A 24,483-nucleotide genomic window follows, 5' to 3' on the forward strand; every position below is an offset into this window, starting at 1 on the left:
CTTTGTAAATCAAATACCTTAGATGTACCGGAGGATCCATGTATCGTTCCAGTTATGAGGAATTTGCCAGAAAATTGTAAATATTATTCTTTTAAACGAAGCCACACCTTGGTAGAGCAGATTGCCAACGATGGACTTTTAGTGGTTCCAAATAAATCTAGTGTAATAAAAAACTCTTGTGAATTACCAAGTGAGCGTGTGGCTAACGAACCTGTGATAATAAAGGAGATTAGTGCAAAGTGAAATTTCTATCCCGGCTCGAGTTAACAAACAAGTTCATAATTTGAAATTAAAAACGTTGGAATTTAGTAAATTGAAAGAATTACAAAAACGTGTGGAGATTTTAAATGTTCATTCTTTGTCACAAATACATTCTCTTCATCACTATTCATACTATACTCTAATTGTTGTATCTGTGATCTTGTTAATTTTACTTGTTTATTTCAAAGGTAGATGTAATTTAAAAAATGTTAAATCTAGTAAACCAAAGGAAATAATGCTTGAGGACAAGCAAGCGAAAAATACATCTGTATTTTCCGATTTAATGAGGGAGGAATTATATTCTTGAAATACCCTCGCATACATTACATGGTATACACATTGTATGCATTGTATATCTAAGACATGATAATATGTATCTATTTTGATAAGACCAATAATAAATAGGACTGCAAGAATTGAATGTTATGCTAGATATTATTGTAAAGTTGGATGTATAAGTTGCTTATAATTTGTGTTCATTAAAAATAAATTTTAAATTTTTTGATTACTTTTAATCGAAAGATAAAATTCCCTTTAGGTAAAGACTTGGCTGTGGCGTATGTTAGTAAAACACTTAATTCGGTAGAAACAAGATATTCTACGATAGAAAGAGAGCTGCTTGCCATTGTATGGGCTACAGAACATCCACTTATGTGGTTATTTAGTATTAAAGATCCGGGCTCCAGACTAATTAGATGGCGTTTAAAGCTTGAAGAGTACAGTTATGAAGTCATTTATAAGAAAGGAACATTAAATAGAAACGCGGATGCTCTTTCTAAAATAAAAATTGAACCCGAAATTCAAAATTCATTAAAGATTCATATGTTTGAAAGAAGTGTTACGGATATACCAGAGGGTATTGATTATGATATATTTCTCATGGACCAAAGATTTTCTGACACACTTAAGACCGTAGTAGCAAAATTTAACGATAAAAATCATACGAAATTCTCTTCCCTTTGATAAAATAAAAAAGGTCAACTTTATACTTCACGACACAGAAGGTCCCAGAAAATATCGAATTTAAACAATCGCAATCAAACCATAACTTAACATACATACTAAATAATTATCAAAATCCTACATAATTAATTGAAAACGTCTTAATTATTTTAACTTTGGCATCTTCTAATATGGAAGAAAACGATACATTAATTAAAGTTGTAACTATCTTAGAAACAAATTAAATTTTCCCGACGATTAGGAAATACAAATTAATAACACCTATAAAAATTCAAGTAACCCGGAAAGTTTAGTACTTCGATTGGTCAGGAATTAAGAACGATGTAACAAATTATATTAACAATTCTGAAATGTGTCAAAGAAATAAAACAGTGAGAAGATCGTACGAAAGTCCAATGACTATTACAGAAACGCCAACATATCTGTTTGAACCCATTGATATGCATACAACCGAAATTTACTTTTCAAATAAACAAAAGCGAACAGTTTTAGTAATCCAGGATCAATTGACTAAATTTATTCAATGTTACTTATTGAGTGACAAATCAACTCAAGAGGTATCAAACCACCTTTTTAAATTCATAGCTACTTTCGGCATTCCTAAAAGGGTTCATTCTGTACAATGAGGCGAATTCATTAATAAAATTCTATCAAAATTAGAAAAAGAACTATTTATAGAACACACGTACACCATTTCATACCACCCTAACAGCAACGGTGCTGTAGAGAGAGTTATTTGCACCTTAAAAGACACAATTGCCACATTAATTGCACAAATAAACATACTAATAATTATGAAGCATTACTTTCCCACGCCGTGTTATCTTACAACTCTTCAGTAAATTGTAGTATTAAATTGGTACCACATGAAATATTATACGGCATTAAACAGAGAAATATAAATAATCCCCAAGATTCACACGTGAATAAAAAAACGTCAGCATCCTACATAGTCGAGAGAAAAGGCATTCTTAGCATATTGCATGAAATAACGCATAATAATCAAGCTCAGCAAAAGCAAAAAGTCAATGACTCGCATGATTCGAGAATTACAAACCCGTTACCTCAGTACAAAATAAGCGATAAAATACAATAACTTCTTTCTTAATAAACAGGCAGGGTAATTTCACATGGTTAGGTTCATTTCAAATAATGAAAATTATTAACGAAAAAAAATTTCAAAATTAATATAAAATCAAGAAACAAAGAATTCACTATAGTTAACATCGAAAAGATTAAATTATATAAATCTGTTTCTTTTCCACATNTTTCACATGGTTAGGTTCATTTCAAATAATGAAAATTATTAACGAAAAAAAATTTCAAAATTAATATAAAATCAAGAAACAAAGAATTCACTATAGTTAACATCGAAAAGATTAAATTATATAAATCTGTTTCTTTTCCACATGCGTAGCCGTAGACATAAGTACGGATGAATTGCCTAATACAGGAATATATTTCCATCCTAAAGGAAATCTCATTGTATCTGACACACCATACACTATTTTAGTTTACAAAAACATAAATCCATTATTTTAGAATTTGAAAACAATTAAACAATTTTATACCCAGATTCAAAATTTAGAATTCAAATTAAATAAGATACACTCCATCATGTTACCACTTAAGGGGTCACAGTAATGAAATTAGAAAAATATTTAGAGGAAATAAGTTTTTTATTACCTGCAAAGCGAGCCAAAAGAGGTTGGTTTAATATCTTTGGGAAAGGCTTACACATTATTTGGTACTTTAGATGAAGACGATGCTGATAAATATAATAAACTCATAACAGAACACAAAATTCAAATAAATATACATTGAAAATCTTAAACGAACAAACGCATCTATCACAGGTATTGTTATCAAGTTTCAATGAAACCTTGACTAAGGCAAATGGCAAAAAAAAGACACTCCAGTAAAATTTGCTGGCTATCGATCGGATATCAAAAAATGAAACAGAATCAATGAAAATCATCTAGCACTTCATATGATAAACATAGTGACTGTTCTTCTTGAAATCAATAATTTAGTCCACAAGGAAGTTTCTAATATTTTAGAGTCATTATTTTATGCAAGAGCAGGTATGTTACACCCATCAATCCTAAACCATGAACAATTAAAAATTGAATTAAACAAAATTAATGTTACCGCGTCCGTATTGCCATTTCCGGTAGACGATAGTGAAATTTATAAATATTATTTGATAATCAAACCCAAAGTTTATTTACTAAATCAAGGCTTATTGATTAAATTAGAAATTCCTCTTTGTAAATCTTTACAGTTCAAGTTGTACCAACTTTTCCCTTATCCGGTACCTACTCAAAACTCCTTATTTCACATGCTTTTGCCAACAACGCAATATTTTGCTTTATCTACTGACCACCAATAGTTCATCGACATTCTGTCCGTAAATAATTTGCTGCAAATTGAAGGTATCTGGATATCAGAAGAAGTTGAAGCATAGGAACTGTTTCACAACAGAGCCTGCATTGCTCAATTATTAACATCAAAAACTTTTCCCGATACATGCGAAATTTATACCACTCTTGCAAGCGAGGAACTGATTCAAAAAAATCGATCAAAACATTTGGCTAGCAGTTTCCACAAGTACACTCGACTTCAGTTATAAATGTGAAAATTTACCAATCAACAAAGTCGAAATTATATGACCGACCCTCATTACAATCCACTAAAAATGTACCTGTCATTTTTCTAATGGACTCCGTATAACAACCCAGGACACCCGTAATAATAACAACAATCAATTTATACACCGAACTACCTGTTATCCCATCAGACTGCTACCTCGAAGAAAAATATAAAAACAAGTCACCAAATCTTCAACCCCTCAATTTAAACTACTTAAATCAAGACAGTTAAAACAGTCGTAGTAAAACTCATGGGCATTAAGAACAAAATCGATACCGAAGAAGAAAGAAAATTTTCAAAAATAAATGGAAATTATTGGTTAACCACTTTGGCTGCAATTACATCAATATAGTTTGTTTCGTTTATTGTTGTTGCTCAGGATGCTTCAAATTCTGTAGACCAAATCCGATTTGTCATCCAGGTCATTGTTTACGAATTGTCAACACTACAGCAAGGGAAGGACCCGTAGTCCGGTATCAGACAACGTCAACATCTAACCTAATAAGCTATATAAGGGAGGTTTCACTCCGAACTTCACCGGTCATTACATCTAGAAGACAGTAGAAGACTCCGACACCCTTGAAAAATTAATTACAAGGGGAGGTGTTACATGCTAAATATGACGACTCTTTTCAAGGACACTATTTTCCCATACCTATAGCTAGTTATCTTTTAACTTAGAAATGCTTAGTACACATATGATCAATATTGTGTTCTTTTATGAAAACCTAAATAAATTCTAGCTTCAGACTAGGCCTGATAATCATTATCTTTTACTTATACAATAAAGTTCTTTTTAAAAACTCATTTGTTGGAACTTTTATCGTATCACGAATATCATAATCATAGGGTCGTCAGTCCTAAGACTGGTTGGACACGTACCTCCACTCTTTCCTATCCTGAGCTAAACTTCGCATTTCCCTAAAACTAGAACAACCCACATCCTTTACTATTTGCGAACAGTAATCTAATCTAGGTCTACCTCTACCCCTCCTAACTTCTGTTTCTGCCTCTAGTACGTCTCTGACTAGACCTTCATGCCTGAGAAGGTGTCCTACCAACCTATCTCGCCTATTTTTTATTGACTTCCATAGAGTCCTATGTTCTCCTATTCTTTCTAATACCTCTTCATTTCTAACCTTTTCTACCCACGCTATCCTCATCATTCGGCTATAACATCACATTTCAAAGGCTTCTAACCTTTTCTTTTCCGCCGCGCCCACTGTATATGTTTCGCACCCGTACAACGCCGCGCTCCAAACATACCCCTTTACAACCTTTTTCGAATTTCTAAATTAACCGTTCGCTAGCATAGAAGTGACTTCTTTTTCTTAAAGGCGACACGACCCTGCGCTATCCTCTACTTTATATCCCTACTACTCCTTCCGTCCTGACTTATCTGACTTCCTAGATATCTAAAATCAGCTACTTCATCTAATTTTTCGTCTCCTATCTTTATATTCGTTTCTTTTTTCTTTTTCCTCCCTTGCAAACCAATATTTTAGTTTTACTTTTATTTGTACGACACCAAGAAAGTAAAAATAACTATTATAAAAAAAATCATACTAAGGACAAAAAAACACATCTTTCTTTTTATAATACCCTAAAATGCTGCATTTATAAAAAATATTTTAGAGGAACCTTCAGCTTTGCAAAAACTTCTGTTACCAAATGATATATTCATTGTAGACCGCGGATTCAAATATGTAGAATTTGTTGAATCACAAAGGTTTTAACGTTCTGGTGACAGCTTTTAAACATAATAAACCACAACTAAGTACAGAAGACAAAAATTCATCGAGAAATATAACAAAAATCAGGTGGATGGTAGAAGCTGTTCATGATAACATTATAATAACTTTTATACCATTCTATTGATAATCAAACGTTGTTACATAAAATTATTGGTTTTCTGCATAACACTTATGATAAAAAGCTTGATTCGGATGGTGGATTAAACGAAATAATAGTACAATATATGAAAAGTAGAATGGTCGTAGAAAATACTTTGAGTTAAGAAGTGCAAGATCGGCGTTGGAACAGGAAAAGAACTCTGCTTAAACCTTTAACACCATCTGAACTGCTTGATTTTTCACGTCCTCCTGAAGTTCAGCTAAATATTTTATTCACAAGCTCGAGTCAATTTTCACATGCACTCTCTCACTTGGCCGAAATAATGGACGATCAAAATAATCATTTAGTACAATATGTGAAATCAGCATCTAAAATCATTAAAGCAGAAGTAAAATCAAAACATATAAACAACAAAGTCTATCGTATTTACATTAACTATATTTCCGATGGTAATGATTACGATAGTATTGTCCGTTATTGCTGTGATTGCCCCAATGGCAACCGTACAGTAGGGTGCTGTTCACATATAGCAGCCATTATTTATTATCTATTATATGGACGATATTGGTCAAAAATTTTGCGTCCTGCCGCAGTCCTCAATAAAATATTTGCTACTCAAAATGTTCCAGTAGTAATTAATTACAACAGTCACGATGATTAATTTTTGTGTTTTTGGTATTTTGATTAACATAAAAAGTAACGAAAGTGGTGATAAATATTGAACATTGGTTGTTTATTCTTTTCTTTTCGAACAATTATCAAGTTGATGCAAATAACAAAAATGCAATATAGGCCTTATAGTACATGGGAATGGAGTAACCACTCTCCTGTCAAAAATAGTGCAGACTAAACCTGGCAGATAGCGGTGTTTGCAGCGCTTAAAGATTTTACACAGGCAGATATTCTACAACCTACTTCTGCAAGGGAAATATCTGCACACGCGCTAAATTGATAAGGCATTTTGTTTAAATTTGGGATGGAAGATAGAATAACAGAAGTCTTGCAGCGCAGTAGACTTATTAAATTTTAGCGCCTTTAATAAAAGCACAAATAATTTTGTACCAAAAGGAACGTAACACAAAACAAAACATAACACAAATGAAGAATATATACAAGAGTTTAATAAGACTGAACAACACTCAAAAACAACATAAGAACAACAACAAATAATAACAATCTAAAACACTTACGAATTATCAAGAGGTAGACTGGTTACTGGTTACTGAACACTGGTTAATAAGTAGGAAAAAAAAACTTTTGGGTGTTTCATTCCCACCAGCCAGTAATGCTGGTGGGCGGGCAGTCCCTCCGGACTATGCCGGAAGGTAGGGCGGAAGGCCCTCTTCAGCCTGCTTTCAGGAATCGTGGGAATGGGTGGGTGGTGGTTCGGGTGAGAAAGATGAGACGGACGAAATGAAGANTGTTGTACCTTCTTTTCAGAAATTATTTGTATATTTATTATGTTATATACTTATGACTATATTAGCTCTCTATCTTTCTCAATGAGAGACAGTTTATCGACCACCTCCACAGGAAAATCATCTCTTCCGAACGAGCTATAATAGATTAAATAGATTTGTTAAGAACCAACGTGTTTTTATTTATTGAAGTGTTTTTAATTCAAAACAATTACGAAAACGAAATAATTAACGTCCTACATCAATATTTAAATCCAAAAGTAACAAATGCAATTACATGTAAAAATAAACCGTTCTATGAAGAGTTAGCATACCTAGTAAACTCTAATTTTGACGATCACTTAAAGTGTAAACCTGTTTGACCTTAAAAGACATTACCGAAAAACAAGCGCAGCAAAAAATCCTTAAACAAATACACAATCCTCATCACCGCGAAGCTCAACAGCTAGCTACCGAATTTTCCAGGTGTTATTATTGGCCCGATATAATCAACACTTGCCAAAAATTCATAGATAATTGTGAAATTTTGACAACTGGCAAAATATGAAAGACCCCATCAAATACAAATTAAATCTCAATCCCTCTCCGAGACTTCCTTTTGACACAGTATTTATAGACATTTTTGCGATTAACGGGAAGAAGTTTCTGACGGCAATAGATTCATTTACAAAATATCTCATGTTTTTTGTCAATTAAGCTCGAATAACTTACCAGATGTAGTTGAAGCCTATACTGAAATTTTTGCACAATATAAAATGCCAAAATTGATAGTTGCGGACAATGAATTCAATAACCCCCTATTTGTTGAAATGTTACGAATGCATAAAGTCAATTATCATTTCATAACCCGGAAACATCCAAATAGTAATGGTACTATCGAACGTGCCCACGGTACTTTAGTAGAAATAATGAAAACTATAACCGCCTCTAAAACCACAGTACTCAAAAATAATTCATTCGAGAAGGCAGTTATTTTTTATAACAGAAGCATTCATTCTAAACCAAGTGCAAACCTACTGAATTACTTTTCGGACACATAGAGACAAATGACATTTTGAAAGTATTTAACGAAAGTTACTACCACCAGTATACCACCGAAAGTTACGATAAAATTCAGGCTCTATGTGAATTAGTATCGGAAAATTTAATCAACCAGAAAGAACAAATTCAAAACCAAAATATAAAACGCTCAGAATTTTTATTCATAAAAGAATATTGTCTAGTGTTAGATAAAATCACAGAGTTGTACCGACCCATTCATTTAGCATAGATGACTTAGATATTCCACAAAATATTACACTTGCAGATAGTTCATTTAACGTACCTGATAAAGTAAATATGTTGCTAGGTTCAACTCTATTTTGGGAGTTACATTGTGTGGGACAAATCCAATTAGGTAAGAATAAACCCATTTTACAAAAAACCAAATTAGGTTGGGTGGTAGCTGGCCCCCTTACATATCCATATAATTCCCCGTTTTGTCAAAGTTACCTGATTAATAAGGTAAATAACAATTCTGCATTAGATTTACAGCTAGAAAAATTTTGGGTGTTAGAAGATTGTAGTAATAATAATCACAATTTCTCGAATGAAGAATTAGAGTGCGAAAATCAATTTTTAATTTTAACAGTTAGTCGTTCAGTAGATGGTAGGTTTATCGTTAAGATTCCGTTTAATGAAAAAATAAATAAATTAGGAAATTCACGCACTATTGCATTAAATAGATTTTTTAATTTTGAAATGAAATTGCAAAAGAACACAATTGCGAAGCAAGAGTACGTAAAGTTTATGAAAGAATATATAGATCTTAATCATATGTAGGAAATTAAGGATACTTCAGAAGAATTAGGTTCATGTTATTATCTTCCACACCACATAGTAACAAAAAACTCAAGCATAACAACCAAAACTAGGGTAGTTTTTGACGGTTCTGCTAAGTCTGACACCGGGTATTCTATTAATGACTCAGATGGTAGGGCCGACGATACAGAATGATTTAATTTCGATTATTATTCGTTTCAGGCAGCATTTAATAGTTATTGGCGCTGACGTAGCAAAAATGTATCGTCAAGTATTAGTAGATGAATCACAGCGAAAATATCAAAGAGTATTTTTTAGAGAAGAACCACGTCATAGATTAAAATGTTTTGAGCTCAATACAGTTTCTTATGGTACAGCGTCAGCCCCATTTCTTGCTATAAGGTGTTTAAATAAATTAGCTACAGAAAATAGTGATAGATTTCCAGTAGCATGTAATATTATTCATAATGACTTCTACGTCGATGACCTTCTTACTGGTGGTAGCAATATTGATGAAGTTAAAACCATTCAGAAAGAAATCACATATATATTAAGTCAGGGTAAATTTGAACTCCGTAAGTGGTCATCAAACAATTTAGAGATAGTAAATGAAATCGAAGGGAAGAGTGGAAATCAAGAAAATATGGTAATTGGTAGTGATAGTAGCGAAAAAACACTGGGTATAATTGGGAATCCGAATACAGATATGCTTCATTATTCCAAACCTGTAAACATTCCCGAGTCAATTACAAAGCGAACAATTTTGTCAACAACAGCTTGTATTTTTGATCCGTTAGGTTTATTAGGACCCTTCATTGTTAACGCTGAAATTAAAAACTTACACAAATTTATAAATCAAAATCAGGAAAAATTTATTAATAATTTGTCAACCGAAGGGATTAATTGGCACAATATTCCCCCTCGATCGCCTCATTTTGGAGGACTTTGGGAAGCGGGTATTCAATCTACTAAGACACACCTAAAACGAGTTGTAGGTACAGCAAATTTAACATTTGAAGATTTCTATACGCTATTGACGCAAATTGAATGTATTTTAAATTCCCGTCCTTTGTCATCCTTATCTTCCGATCCTAATGATTTGAACCCATTAACTCCTGGCCATTTTTTGATTGGACGATCTCCAACTTCACTACCTGATCCGGACGTGAAAGACATTCCCCAACCAAGACTATCACGGTTTCAAATACTACAACAACTTCTTCAACATTTTTGGACCCGTTGTTTATTCATCTTGAACTTATTACCATCTATTTATTAGTTGTACGTGACTTTTTCTACTTTCATTTTTATTGCCAAATTTCCCTTATACCTTCCTTCCTAGAATGTCTAACCATCTGCACCCCTTGAATCTCTTGAATCTATTGTTGTATCTGTGTTGTATTTACCTCTTGTATATAGCCTCTTCTTTTGTATATATATATTTTGTTGTACCTTCTTTTCAGAACTTATTTGTATATTTATCATGTTATATACTTGTGACTATATTAGTTCCCTATCTTTCTCAATGAGATATAGTTCATCGACCACCTTCACAGGAAAATCATCTCTTCCGAACGAGCTGTAATAGATTAAATAGATTTGTTAAGAACCATCGTGTTTTTATTTATTGAAGTGTTTTTTAATTCAAAACATTGGCGCTTCGAGCCGGATCTATTTAGCAACTTTGGAAGTTAATTTTGTGTAGTGATCACTAGTGACTGTGAAAAAACCAACCGTCGAAATTAAGTGAACAATTTCCGGTTCAAATTGTATTCCTGTGCTGGTTGGTGTTTCACGTAAACACATCTTCCGGTTCCACTTCTGTTCTTGAGGTGACCGTCGTTTGGGGTCGATTATGTTCCTGGTCTGAGTGATCGTCGAAGTTAAGTTGAAGACTTCCGGTTCCACTGCATTTTTCTTCGTAATTTGGAGTTCAAGGCATTCAACTTCCGGCTCCAATTTTGTCCTTATCAGCCTACGTAGTGATCGTCGAAGTTTATCTAAAATCTTCCGGTTCCACTTCATTTTCCCTAGTTGCTGTTGGAGTTCATGGTATTCAACTTCCGGTTCCACTTTCTTCTGCAAGTGACTGTCGAAGTTAAGGCATTTACGTGAGTTCGATTTCGAAACCATTCAACGTAGTGATCATCAAATTATTTCATCTGCTTACCATCATCAACGTGTGCAACACAATCAAAGAGTGGCCATTGTCCTGTAAGTTTCCTATATTTTTATTACCTTTACATTCGTTTGCGTCAAATCGTTTTAAAATATGGATTTGGGAACTTTTATCTCAAAAAGGGGTACTATTAAAGGCCAATTAACCCGTTTTCAAAATTACTTAGCTAAGTTTCAANCACGGTACTTTAGTAGAAATAATGAAAACTATAACCGCCTCTAAAACCACAGTACTCAAAAATAATTCATTCGAGAAGGCAGTTATTTTTTATAACAGAAGCATTCATTCTAAACCAAGTGCAAACCTACTGAATTACTTTTCGGACACATAGAGACAAATGACATTTTGAAAGTATTTAACGAAAGTTACTACCACCAGTATACCACCGAAAGTTACGATAAAATTCAGGCTCTATGTGAATTAGTATCGGAAAATTTAATCAACCAGAAAGAACAAATTCAAAACCAAAATATAAAACGCTCAGAATTTTTATTCATAAAAGAATATCAACCAGTATATTTAAAGATGCATATAAGAGATTTTAAAAAAGAAATTGTGCAAGAAGACAGGATGCAAACTCAAAACCCAAAAAGGTCAGATTTATCACAAACAAGAATTAAAACCCCTAAGAAAGACACAGCGTACCTAAATTGTATTATTAAATTTGTTGCAGATGAAGTATTGGATCATTAAAATCTTTTTTATAACAATCATTTAGCAAGTTTTCGCACAACGAATGGAAATTAAAGACCTTACTAATAATGCAGGTATTCTACCATTTAAATTAGGCAATGGGCGAGTACAAGTGAGTCATCACACGTTTATATATAAATATTCATTAAAACCATTTGGCGAAGAATTAACAAAAATTGAAGAATTATTATCTCAAACCATAGTCAACTCTAAAGATGTAGAGTTATTGCGCGAAATCAATTACTTACAACAACAAGGAGAAGAATTAAAAGATAAATTACTCAAAATACAACCGGATATACTAACACCCCCTACAATGCGAAAAAACGAGGTTTAGTCAATGCCCTAGGTTCTGTATTTAAATTTGTTTCTGGAATATTAGATGCAGACGACGGACAAGATAACGTTCCAAGGATTCTTACAAACCTGTTCGTGGTACTGGCGATTTGTTAAGGGATTCGCGGGGATAGCTCGCTCCCTCAGCCGGCTAACCAAGCGAGACGCAGCCTGAGAATGGGGACCGGAACAACAACAGGCGTTCGATACTCTTAAAAAACGCCTAACGACTTCACCTATTCTACGACAAGTGGACCTCTCGCAACCGTTTGTACTCCACATCGACGCCAGCCGGTACGCTCTGGTAGTAGCTTTACTACAGGGGGAGGGCCCCGATGAACCTCCCGTTGAATATGCCAGCAGACTGCTTACACCGGTAGAGCGGAACGGGAAGCCCTAGCCATCGTCTGGTTAATATCCAAATTCCGAAGGTACATTGAGGAATCATCCATCGTAGCCGTAACCGATCACCAACCCTTAAAGTGGTTGATGAACTTAAATACATCATCCGACCGACTGGCGAGGTGGACTCTACAACTACAGCCCTACAATTTCTCTATCCAGTACGGGCCCGGCCGAGTCAATATAGTAGCAGATGGACTATCACGGCCTCCCTATTCCGAAGAGGAAGTGCTCCCCATAAATACAGTAAGCGTGGACTATCCGGCACGTACTTCTGCGAAAACACGGTCCGAACAAATGAAGGGCCCTGACCTAAAGAAAATCCTGGAGGCGTTCATCAATGTAGACGAACTCGAGATAAGCCGTCATCTTGTTCGCAGATACCTCGTGTCCCAAGGAGTACTGTATCGTTATGCTTCCGATATGGACGCGGAGGAACTCCAATTAGTCGTGCCGATCCAGAATCGGGAGGAAATTCTGCAACAGTATCACGATGCCCCAACCGCCGAACACTACGAAGTAGATCGGTCATGGCACTGCATCGCATCCCGTTACTTCTGGGTTGGTATGCGAAGGGAGATCGTTAACCTTTCGGATGTCTGGTGGGGTCTGACAAGCCCAGATATATATGAAACGGGTTGTAATTCTTCAGCCAATAAGCAATCGGCCTTAATATTCTAGGTAGCTGATCCAATCGATTCGCTCTTACTTTGGTTATTTGTGCTCAAGCAAACGCATTTGTGTAAGTATTCTAAATAAACAATTGGGCATGCTAGACATACCCCACCAGACTCAATACCCAACCTATTATTTGTTAAGAAATCACACAGGTTTACCAGTTATAACTAAAATAAACATTGATAGGGTCTTCTTAAAACTATTTCTTAGAAATTTTTTATGTCGAAAATGGAAAGTTTTGAACAAGAACAAGCAAGGCTTCAAGGTTTATGGGAAGAAGTTCAGGTAGATGATGAAAATGAATTTCAAAGTAGTGATGAAGGAGAAATGGATAATGTAACTGTAAGTGACCATAATAGTGACACAGATCAGGATATTATTGATGAAGAAACTAATGAGTCTGTAGCGGTCACGCTACTTACCCTCGAGTCAAATTATATTTAAGCCGTTTGTAGTTCGTAGAATTTGTAAATAGAATATTTAACCTTCTGCGTCTTTTTCCCGCCGAATTTATCACAAAACTTCGAAAGCCTTCGACTACCTGCACTTCCAAGGGTAGCGAAGCGGCCGAAGGGTAACAAACAGTTTTCTAGCAAAATGCGTTTTAGCAGAGATAACTTTCTAATTTTTATTACATTCATCCGGTTCTTTTTCGTCGTCTCATACCGGAGGGAAAGAGACGCGCAGGGGGTTAACTTGGTGTATAGTATAGTAATTTAGATGTAAGTTTTAACTTGGTACTAGACCGTCCATGCGACCAGTTATCGCTCCTGTACATAAACATTCCAAAGACTTTGCCGCCGTTTTATTTTCTTTCATTGAGCTACCGGCCCAGATCATTTTTATTCACGCTGCGCTACGATCCCGAAAGTGGTGACCCCGACGTGATCAGTGCGCGAATAAAAGTGATTATCCGCGTCGGTAATAATTTACGCGCGTGTGTGTGTTAAAGTGCGCAAATTTTCTGGCGGTGACCAAAAATGGCTCAAGACAATTCCCCACAAATAGACCGTGTGTCGGTTCGTCTCCCAGCATTCATGCCCGCAGAGCCTGAACTTTGGTTCGCGATAGTGGAGAGAAATTTCGAAGTTAGTGGAGTTTCAGCCGAAACCACAAAATTCGGTTATATCCTGAGCGCCCTTGATCCGAAACACGTAATAGAAGTTAAGGATATCGCATTGTCTCCACCATCCCACGAACCCTATAAAAAATTGAAGGAAGAGCTTATAAAGAGGCTCAGCTCCTCGCAGGAGGAACGGACGCGACGGCTTTTGGAGCACGAGGCGATCGGGGACCGCAAGCCCTCGCAGTTTTTGAGGCACTTGCGGGATCTCGGCGGGTCAGCCGTATCAGAAAGTGTGGTGCGGACACTATGGCTAGGCCGTTTACCATCTTCGTTGCAGGCCATCCTAGCCACCCAAAAAAACAGCAGTCTGGACCAAGTCGCTGATCTTGCAGACGCCGTACACGAGGCGACGAAAATTACAACGCCCTGTATTGCGGAGACCCAAAGCCCATCCCTGGAGGCCCAAGTGCAGATTCAGTTAGCACAGCTTACGCTGCACTTGCGGGAGGAATTAGCCAGCATACGGCAGGAAGTGAGTGCTATTCGGGACAACAGACCGCCGGAATCCCATCGCCCGCGGTCTCGTTCGACTAGCCGCCGTCGCTCGCGGTCGCGCGAACCACCAGCTTCTGGAGTGTGCTGGTATCATTGGCAGTTTGGCAACAGGGCAAACAAATGCAAACATCCCTGCAATTTCGCGGGAAACGCAACAAACGGGCACTGATGGCGGCAAGTGACCCGGATTTTAAAACGCGCCGTCTGTTTGTCACCGATCGCGAGACAAAGACTGATTTTTTAGTGGACACTGGTGCGGACCTGTGTGTGTACCCCCGGACATTAATTCGTGGGCCACTCAAAAGGTCGTCGTACGAACTAGCGGCCGCAAACGGTTCGATCATCGTGACTTACGGCACCACAACCCTTTCTCTCAACCTAGGACTGCGTCGTTCGTTTCCTTGGAAGTTCGTTATCGCGGATATCTCCAAGCCCATAATCGGTGCGGACTTTTTGGCTCATTACGGGTTACTGGTAGATATCAAACGTGGCCAGTTGATAGACCAGGAAACGAACCTCTCATCCCGTGGTCGGGTGTGCGTGACAAGTGTAGCGGCGGTTAAAGTGATTAACGGGCATTCACCTTATCATGACCTGTTAGCCAAATATCCCGAGATAACACGTCCCGATGGACGTGCTCCCGAGATCAAGCATACCACACGTCACTACATAAATACAACCCCTGGACCACCCACCGTCAGCAAACCCCGCCGACTCGCTCCAGATAGGTTAGTAGCAGCGCGAAAACAGTTCGAAACCATGATGCGACTCGGAACAGCGCGCCCGTCATCCAGCAGTTGGGCTGCGCCCTTACATATGGTACCCAAAAAGGACGAGGAATGGCGACCTTGTGGAGACTACCGGACGCTTAACGCGCGGACAATACCTGACCGCTACCCGGTACGCCACATACAGGACTTCGCACAGGAGCTCCGGGGTAAAAAGATTTTTTCTAAAATCGATTTAGTCCGGGCCTACAACCAAATCCCTGTAGCCGACGAGGACATATGTAAAACAGCCATCACAACACCTTTTGGCTTATTCGAGTTCCCGTATATGAGTTTCGGACTACGCAATGCAGCCCAAACGTTCCAGCGTTTTATAGATGAGGTCCTCTGGGAAATGGACTTCTGCTACGCCTATCTGGACGATATATTAGTCGCCTCCGCGAACGATGAGGAACATCATCAGCATCTTCAACAGTTGTTTCAACGACTGCAAGAGTATGGGGTGGTCATAAATCCGTCGAAGTGTGCGTTCGGTGTGTGTGAAGTGTTGTTTTTAGGTTTTTTGGTTACGCGTAACGGCATTCGTCCCCTGCCAGACAAAGTGGAAGCGATCCGGAATTTCCCACAACCAAAAACCGCGAAACAACTTCGGCAGTTTTTAGGCATGCTGAACTTTTACCGCGTGTGTTTGCCTAAAACCGCCGAATACCAAGCGCCGCTTAACAATCTCCTTCGCGACAAAAAGAAAGGTAAACAACCAGTAGATTGGACCCCTGAAGCTACGGAGTGTTTTCTAAAGGCAAAAGAAGAACTGTCAGAAGCCACGTTAATCGCCCATCCCCAGCCTGGGGCTTTACTGGCACTCGTGTGTGACGCGTCAGACAATGCCGTCGGTGCTACGCTGCAGCAACATATAAACAATAAGTGGGAACCTCTGGGTTTCTTTTCGAAAAAACTAAGCGAAACACAACAAAAATACAGTGCCTTCGACCGCGAGTTACTGGCAATATACCTGGCAGTGCAGTATTTTCGACATATGGTGGAAGCTCGCGTGTTCACGGTATTTACGGACCATAAACCGTTAACTTTCGCTTTTCGGCAGAAACCAGAGAAAGCTTCCCCGCGACAGTGTAGGCACCTGGACTATATCAGCCAATTTACTACAGATATAAAACACATCTCCGGTAAAGACAATGTAGTGGCCGATGCGCTTTCGCGAGTTGAGGCGGTCACCGCGACAGTTGACTACGAGAGTCTCGCAAAATCGCAGGAAAAGGATGAAGAATTGCAAACATTCATGCAACAAGGTTCCTGCCTTCACCTAAAAAAAGTAGCAATCCCAGGAACTAATTCAGAAGTTTTCTGCGATCTCTCTACGTCAACAGCAAGGCCCTTCTTAACAGAACCGTTTCGTCAGGTAGCTTTTAACTCCGTACATAACTTGTCGCATCCCGGAGTTAAAGCTACAGCAAAATTTGTGACACAACGTTTCGTATGGCCGTCAATGAAAAAAGACTGCCAGACCTGGGCACGAGCCTGTGTACAGTGCCAACGGTCAAAGACCTCACGCCACGTTTCGGCACCTGTCGCAAGTTTTGCAACCCCCACAGCCCGTTTCGAGCATGTCCATGTGGACATAATCGTAATACCGTACTCAGAAGGCAATAAATACTGCCTTACCTGCGTGGATCGCTACACTCGCTGGCCTGAGGCTTTCCCGATGCCAAACCAGGAAGCGGAGACAGTCGCACGTACTTTTTACGAAGGCTGGATTTGTCGGTTCGGGGTGCCTGTACGATTAACAACAGACCAAGGTCGGCAGTTTGAGTCGCACTTGTTTAAGTCGTTGAACCGCTTAACTGGTACGACTCATATTCACACAACTGCGTTTCACCCTCAGGCAAATGGCATGGTGGAACGGTTGCATCGCCAATTGAAAGCTGCCATACGGTGCCATCAAAACAATCAATGGACTGCAATTCTACCCACAGTTCTACTAGGCATACGGGCAGCTTTCAAAGAAGACCTGCAAGCGACAACAGCGGAAATGGTGTACGGCGAGCCACTGCGACTCCCAGGGGAATTTCTGGTCAAATCAGCTGAAGGATGCGACGAATCCACCTTCATACAACAACTACGCCAGCATTTCCAAGAAGTTCGACCGACAAACCCGACATCGCATGGACAACGTAAGATCTTTTTATTTAAAGACTTACAAACAAGCAAATATGTTTTCGTTCGCCATGATGCCCACCGAAATGCCATGCAAATGCCATACAACGGACCCTTTAAAGTCATCGACCGAGGGTTAAAGACATTCGTAGTATTTATGAATGGAAGAAATACTACGGTGTCAATCGACCGCCTGAAGCCAGCATACATATTAGACGATTGCCAAAGACAACAACAAAGCTATCCGCAATGTCCCGCAAATCTACAACCAGCTGAGCACAACGACAACCCCCGAAGATCAGGTAGACGTGTTAGATTCCCCGACCGTTACCAAGCTGGATGCTAAGGTCGTTAACATTGTATAGACCAATCTGTAATAATATATAGCATTACTTTTACGTTCTTCATAGCATAAGTTGTACATACATTTTTTTCTTTCAGTTGTATATATAAATATCTCTTTTCAGTATCGTGACATAATCACTGGCAAGGGGGTACTGTAGCGGTCACGCTAGTTACCCTCGGGCCAAATTGTATTTAAGCCGTTTGTAGTTCGTAGAATTTGTAAATAGAATATTTAACCTTCTGCGTCTTTTTCCCGCCGAATTTATCACAAAACTTCGAAAGCCTTCGACTACCTGCACTTCCAAGGGTAGCGAAGCGGCCGAAGGGTAACAAACAGTTTTCTAGCAAAATGCGTTTTAGCAGAGATAACTTTCTAATTTTTATTACATTCATCCGGTTCTTTTTCGTCGTCTCATACCGGAGGGAAAGAGACGCGCAGGGGGTTAACTTGGTGTATAGTATAGTAATTTAGATGTAAGTTTTTCACTTGGTACTAGACCGTCCATGCGACCAGTTATCGCTCCTGTACATAAACATTCCAAAGACTTTGCCGCCGTTTTATTTTCTTTCATTGAGCTACCGGCCCAGATCATTTTTATTCACGCTGCGCTACGATCCCGAAAAAGGTGACCCCGACGTGATCAGTGCGCGAATAAAAGTGATTATCCGCGTCGGTAATAATTTACGCGCGTGTGTGTGTTAAAGTGCGCAAATTTTCTGGCGGTGACCAAAAATGGCTCAAGACAATTCCCCACAAATAGACCGTGTGTCGGTTCGTCTCCCAGCATTCATGCCCGCAGAGCCTGAACTTTGGTTCGCGATAGTGGAGAGAAATTTCGAAGTTAGTGGAGTTTCAGCCGAAACCACAAAATTCGGTTATATCCTGAGCGCCCTTGATCCGAAACACGTAATAGAAGTTAAGGATATCGCATTGTCTCCACCATCCCACGAACCCTATAAAAAATTGAAGGAANAGGTCTGGTCGTCAAAATTTGAAAGATTTGTGGGCCATTGACGACACTGGAATACCTATATTTAGAAAAACTATTTTATTTTGTGTTCTTTGTGTTTTAACAATCATAATACTAGAAATGATAGATTGCAAACAGACAAACTTGCACCAATTAGAACAGTTTTTGACACATTTGTCCACAACTGTAAGCATACTTACTCTCCTAGTGAATATCTTACTATTGATGAACAACTGCAGGCTTTTCGCAGTAATTGCCCATTTCGGCAATATACTCCCAGAAAGCCTGCAAAATATGGCATTAAAATATTTACCTTGACTGACGCTAGGACTTTTTATGCAGTAAATATGGAGGTCTACGTAGGCGTTCAACCCGAGGGACCATTTAGGAAGAGTAACAAACCCGAAGATATAGTTCTTAGGATGATAGAACTAGTATCAAAAAGTGGTCGTAATGTCACTTTTGATCACTGGTTTACCAGCTACAGCCTAATGCAACGATTGTTGCGAGAACATGGAATAACATCTGTGGGTACTGTTCGTAAAAATAAAAAGGAACTGCCACCATGCCTTGTGTCTACGGCAGGGAGACCATTACCTTCGAGTATGTTTGCATTTCGAAAAGAAATCACTGTGGTGTCCTATACAGCAAAAAAGAACAAAAACGTGTTAGTATGGTCTACCTTTCATCACAACGATAATATTGATGGTAAGACTGGAGATAAACAGAAGCCTGACATTATCAGCTTTTATAATTTAACCAAAGGAGGAGTTGATACACTCGACAAACTTTCAGCTACTTACAATGTTTCACGGAATTCCCAGCGGCGGACCCTTACAGTTTTTTACTCAATACTTAACATTGTAGGTATAAATTCCGAAATAGTGTATAGAAGTAATACCAACAATTATATCACAACCAGGCGACAGTTTATGAAAAATCTAGGAATACAATTGATAACTAAACATCGGGAACATCGGCTACAAAATCCTAGTCTTCCTGGAAGTCTCCAATAACAACAACAATAAGATACTTCATCCAGAAATGGAAGAGAAGCGCCAAAAAGAAGACGTTGTGAATTCTGTCCGCGTACTTCGGACAGAAAGTCACAATTTTGTTGTGTAAAATGTGAAAAAACTGTTTGCTTATCTCATGCTAGTTTTTTTGTTCAGACTGTTGTAAAAATAAATCAATTTGATAACTTAAGTAATTAAGGTTTGATTATTATAAGAATTACTGTTATTTTTAATTTTAGATGTATAATAAACGTTGTTCCTCAGTTTTAAATAGTTTAATTTACTTAAAGTAGTAGAACTACTTCTACATTTGACCCGAGTCCGTTGGGTCTGTCAGACCCCAACAGACTACTCTTGTCCGGTAAAATAGCCAGACGCCCGGAAGGTTAAGGATTGCGTCCAATATCAACGATTCAAAGTATCGAATTAAAAGCCCGCCGGGCTGCTACAGATCCTAGTGATGAAACGTAGATTTGAGATCATAGCCGTTGATTTGTTCGACCCTAACCGCAGTCACAGCGCGGAAACCGATGGATTTTGATTATAGAGGACACTGCGAGTCGTTGGACTGCCGCCCGCAACCACGGAAGCCTGTGCCACGGTCATCCTAGACGAAGTCGTATTACGCTACCAGACAGTGACAATGGTATCCAATTTATAAGTGGAGTGATGCAAAAACTAACTCACTTCCTCGGAATCGCCCAGGATCTGACACACCGCCGGGTGGTATGGTTGCCAATCCGGTCGAAAGGCGAAACCGAGACTTAAAAACACAGCTCGCTATTGCAACTCCTAAATACCAAACCCGATGAGACGAAACGCTGTCCAGCATCCGCTTTGCTTTGAACTCGACCTATTGTAGAGCCACGGGATTCAGTCCGGCCCACCTTATCTTTGGGAGAGAACTTCGCAGTCCTGAGGAAGCGCACCAGGATATCCGAGCCATTCTTCAATCAGATAACTTCGTACTAGAGATCACCTCAAAACTCCTAACCCTCAGTAACCCGCTCCGCTTAGCTCAAGACAGGCACGAGGCTCAACAGGACCGACAGCCTACCGCCCGGGAGACTTGGTTTAAGTCACTAGCCACAGTCGAAGCAAGGCCAGTCGAAACTTTTCCTCTAAACTCGCCCTCCGTAGAGACGGACCATATGTCGTCCTGGGACAACGAGAGACGACTAGCTTTGAGATTGCTCAAAAGAATCAGCCGTCCCGTCCCACCCTATCTCATTTCCGAAGACCTGAGGGAGACATCGGTCCCCAACTACCCAACCGGAAGAGGGGACGTCCGAAAAAGAAGACAAACTAACTTGCGCTTGCACTCCTGAAAACCACCCTCGCCGATAACCTCTTCACGCCAGACGTGAATAAAAGGAGATGCCCCGGCCAGGAACGGCAGTTTTCATCTTGGTCGCACTCTAAAAGCATTCCTTAGAAACATTAGAGCTGATCTACTGAGAGAGGACCGTATTCCAAACACAAAACTTCGGAGTCTTCCTTTACGGAACCCAGGTCACAGGAACCACCAAGTACAGTTGTTAAATTTAGACAGTTTACCTTAGTATTCTCGGACTTGTAAAACCGTTGCTAGTACGTAGTGCGAAACACGAGCCACACGCGGACCCGCACATAGTCTTAAGTTCTTCTTTCTTGTGTTTTTTTGTTAGTTTTAGATTTATGTACGTTTAAATAAACTTTACCTTGGTATGAAAAACTTTCTCATTACAGTAAGTAGACATTTTTGTGCAATAACGTACAATTTTCAAGAACATAGGTATGTGGTTTAAGTAATACACAGTACTGCAAAGTTATGTAAAAAATAGAGCATCTGTATGTGTAACTGAATTGCTGAAAATATTTACTTTCGCTATTTCCTTTAATAGAAAAAACGGTCTTGTAAATTACGAGGTGAATTAAGTTTCGGGAATTTGAAACTTTGTTTTTAAAAACGTTTATTAAAAACTAGAGATTACAATCGACTTCCTTATTAGAAGGATGAAAAATAACTTACTCTAAACACTATTCTTTCTTTTCTCTGCACATAAAAAATGAAAATACATAATACACATATAAAAAAATGATGAGGCATTAGATTTAATGCAATACATAGAACATACGAGTAATATAATACTCAATGCTTAGCGTGCGAAATATAACTTTATTAATAATCTGTATTTTCACATGTTCTTTTAAAATTATGTGAAGTTTCTTCATTATTAAAATTAAATTTGGAATACCTAATAAATTTATTTCTACTGCGATTTTATTGTTACGAGTTTGGGTCGAAATTGTAATTTTCATTATTTTAGCTTACGAAGGAACGGGGTAGTGGGATTAATTGTAAATACCGGTTTACTATTTACTTAACTTTTTTACGTGTTTTCTTTTATTTTTGATTTTGTCTGTACATTTCTACTGCAGTAAATGGTAATAATTTTTGCTACAGCAGCACTTCCGTACAACATTGCTACAATGCTGTTTTACTGTTGTATTCACGGTTGCTCTAATACCAACACGGATGTTCCCATGCATATTTTTCCTAAAGACGAAATAGTAAGGAACTGAATTTTCAATGTATATTTTTCATCATGAATTTCATTATGAAGAAGGTTCAGTCGGTCGACATACTAAAGCGGTACTGCATCGTCGTTTTTGATGAAATGGCTATTCAACCACTCCTGTAGTACAATCACGGTTCCGATTCGGTGGATTGCTTCCAGAACAACGGTCACATTGGTGAGAGAAGGGTAGTTATTGCTGACAAGAGGTAATGGTTTTTATGGCACGTGGCATTTTCGGCAAGTGTAATCAACCCTTTGCATATCAGGTTCATTACCAGGGTGCTTGATTAATTGTTAGCGCCCTTGTCCCAGACCAAGGCACGTCCAACGTTGCTGCCATCAACCGGTTGTACGCTGAAACCGACGAATACTTTACTCGACGAGGTGAAGAAACCAACTTTTTCGGAGTATTGACAGGGGGATAGGAAGTTGTACATCTCTGTGATGCACCTCACCTTCTGAAAGGCATGTGGAACAATTTATTTTTAAATGACTTTCGGTACCAGTGTTGGAATGAAACTGTAGAAGTTGCGAAATGGGATCACGTTCGTCAGTTGTACGACGTAGATGACAGTAAACAAATTGACTGTAGATCACATCAACACTACCCGCAAAATGAAAGTCTTATAGCGGCTCAGGTGCTCAGCAGGAAAACGTGGCGGCTGCGATGACCACGTTAACAGCAATACAGAACGGTCTACCTAAGGAGTGACAAATTACGGGCGTTTGATAATTTAAAACAATTCCTCTCTCGCGTATCCGAGTACATTTCCGACAACCTCAACAAGCGGCGTCACACCTCCATGCTTTTTCTTGACGTCCAACAAGCGTTCGACCGAGTCTGGCTAGAAGTCCTTATCTCAAAACTCATCGCCCTCAAGATTCCACATTTCCTAGTTGGGGTTATCAAGCCTTTTCTAACAGACAGAAGTTTTTGTGTCCGCGTCGGCTCTGCTCTCTCTGCCAGTACACCCGTCACAGCCGGTGTCCCAAAATGCTCCAAACTATCACCTATTCTATTTAACCTGTTCTGTGCGGACATGCCCTCCGACACTTCTATTCTCTACGCGGACGACATTGCTGTCATAAACTCTGCTAAAACCATTCTCAAATGCACAGGGAGAATTAATAAGTTTCTCCCCCTGTTCCTAAGCTGGTACCGAAAATGGAAACTTTCCATTAACGAGACCAAATCGGAAGCGATTTCCTTCTCTCGTACGTCCCGAAAACCTCCCTCCATCTTAGTAAACAACCGTCCCATCAAGTGGAGCAACTCTGTCACCTACCCGGGCGTCGTTTTCTACACGACCCTAAGCTGGCGGCTTCACATCGCAACTACCCGTACCAAGGCACCTTCTACACCTTTTTGCTCACTCCTGGCTTCGTTTTTTAGAGTGAGTGTCCACCCATCACTTCCGAGGTGGACCACCTAATCCGACGGTTCTCTCCCTCCCCGAATCCCTCCACGCGTAACCATTTTCTCTTCTCAATCCTCTCCCAAATCCCAACTTCCCATTCTCTTCCCAGGGATGAGTAACCCTCAGGGTTTATCTCAGCACTTGAGAAGGGATATTAGAGCATAGTTTAGCATTCGGGAGGACGCCGATTCGATTCCGGGTCCGTCTGCCTTGGTCCAAGATTTCTGTAGTTTCCTTGGATCACTTAGGTAAATGCTGCAGCAGTAATATTCCACAAATAATCTTTCATTCTCTTCTGTTTTCATTTCGTCCGTCTCGTCTTTTTCACCTGAACCACCACCCACCCATTCCCACGATGCCTGAAAGGAGGCTGATGAGGGCCTTCCGCCCTACCTTCCGGCGTAGTGCTGAGGGA

General features: G+C 39.0%; 1 protein-coding gene across 1 annotated transcript; it reads left to right on the plus strand.

Annotated features, from left to right (window-relative positions):
- The first annotated feature begins 14,216 nt into the window (after positions 1 to 14,216).
- LOC112906452 lies at positions 14,217 to 15,026 on the plus strand. The gene has a single exon (XM_025980603.1). It carries the CDS (start codon positions 14,217 to 14,219, stop codon positions 15,024 to 15,026), a length of 810 nt encoding a protein of 269 aa, XP_025836388.1.
- Positions 15,027 to 24,483: the final 9,457 nt, after the last annotated feature.

This window comes from Agrilus planipennis, unplaced genomic scaffold, assembly GCF_000699045.2.
Source record: "Agrilus planipennis isolate EAB-ADULT unplaced genomic scaffold, Apla_2.0 scaffold62, whole genome shotgun sequence".
Classification (NCBI taxonomy): domain Eukaryota; kingdom Metazoa; phylum Arthropoda; class Insecta; order Coleoptera; family Buprestidae; genus Agrilus; species Agrilus planipennis.

Bases quoted from the DNA above. Each gene is read 5' to 3' on its own strand.
- LOC112906452 (XM_025980603.1), top strand. From the start codon at position 14,217: ATGGCTCAAGACAATTCCCCACAAATAGACCGTGTGTCGGTTCGTCTC.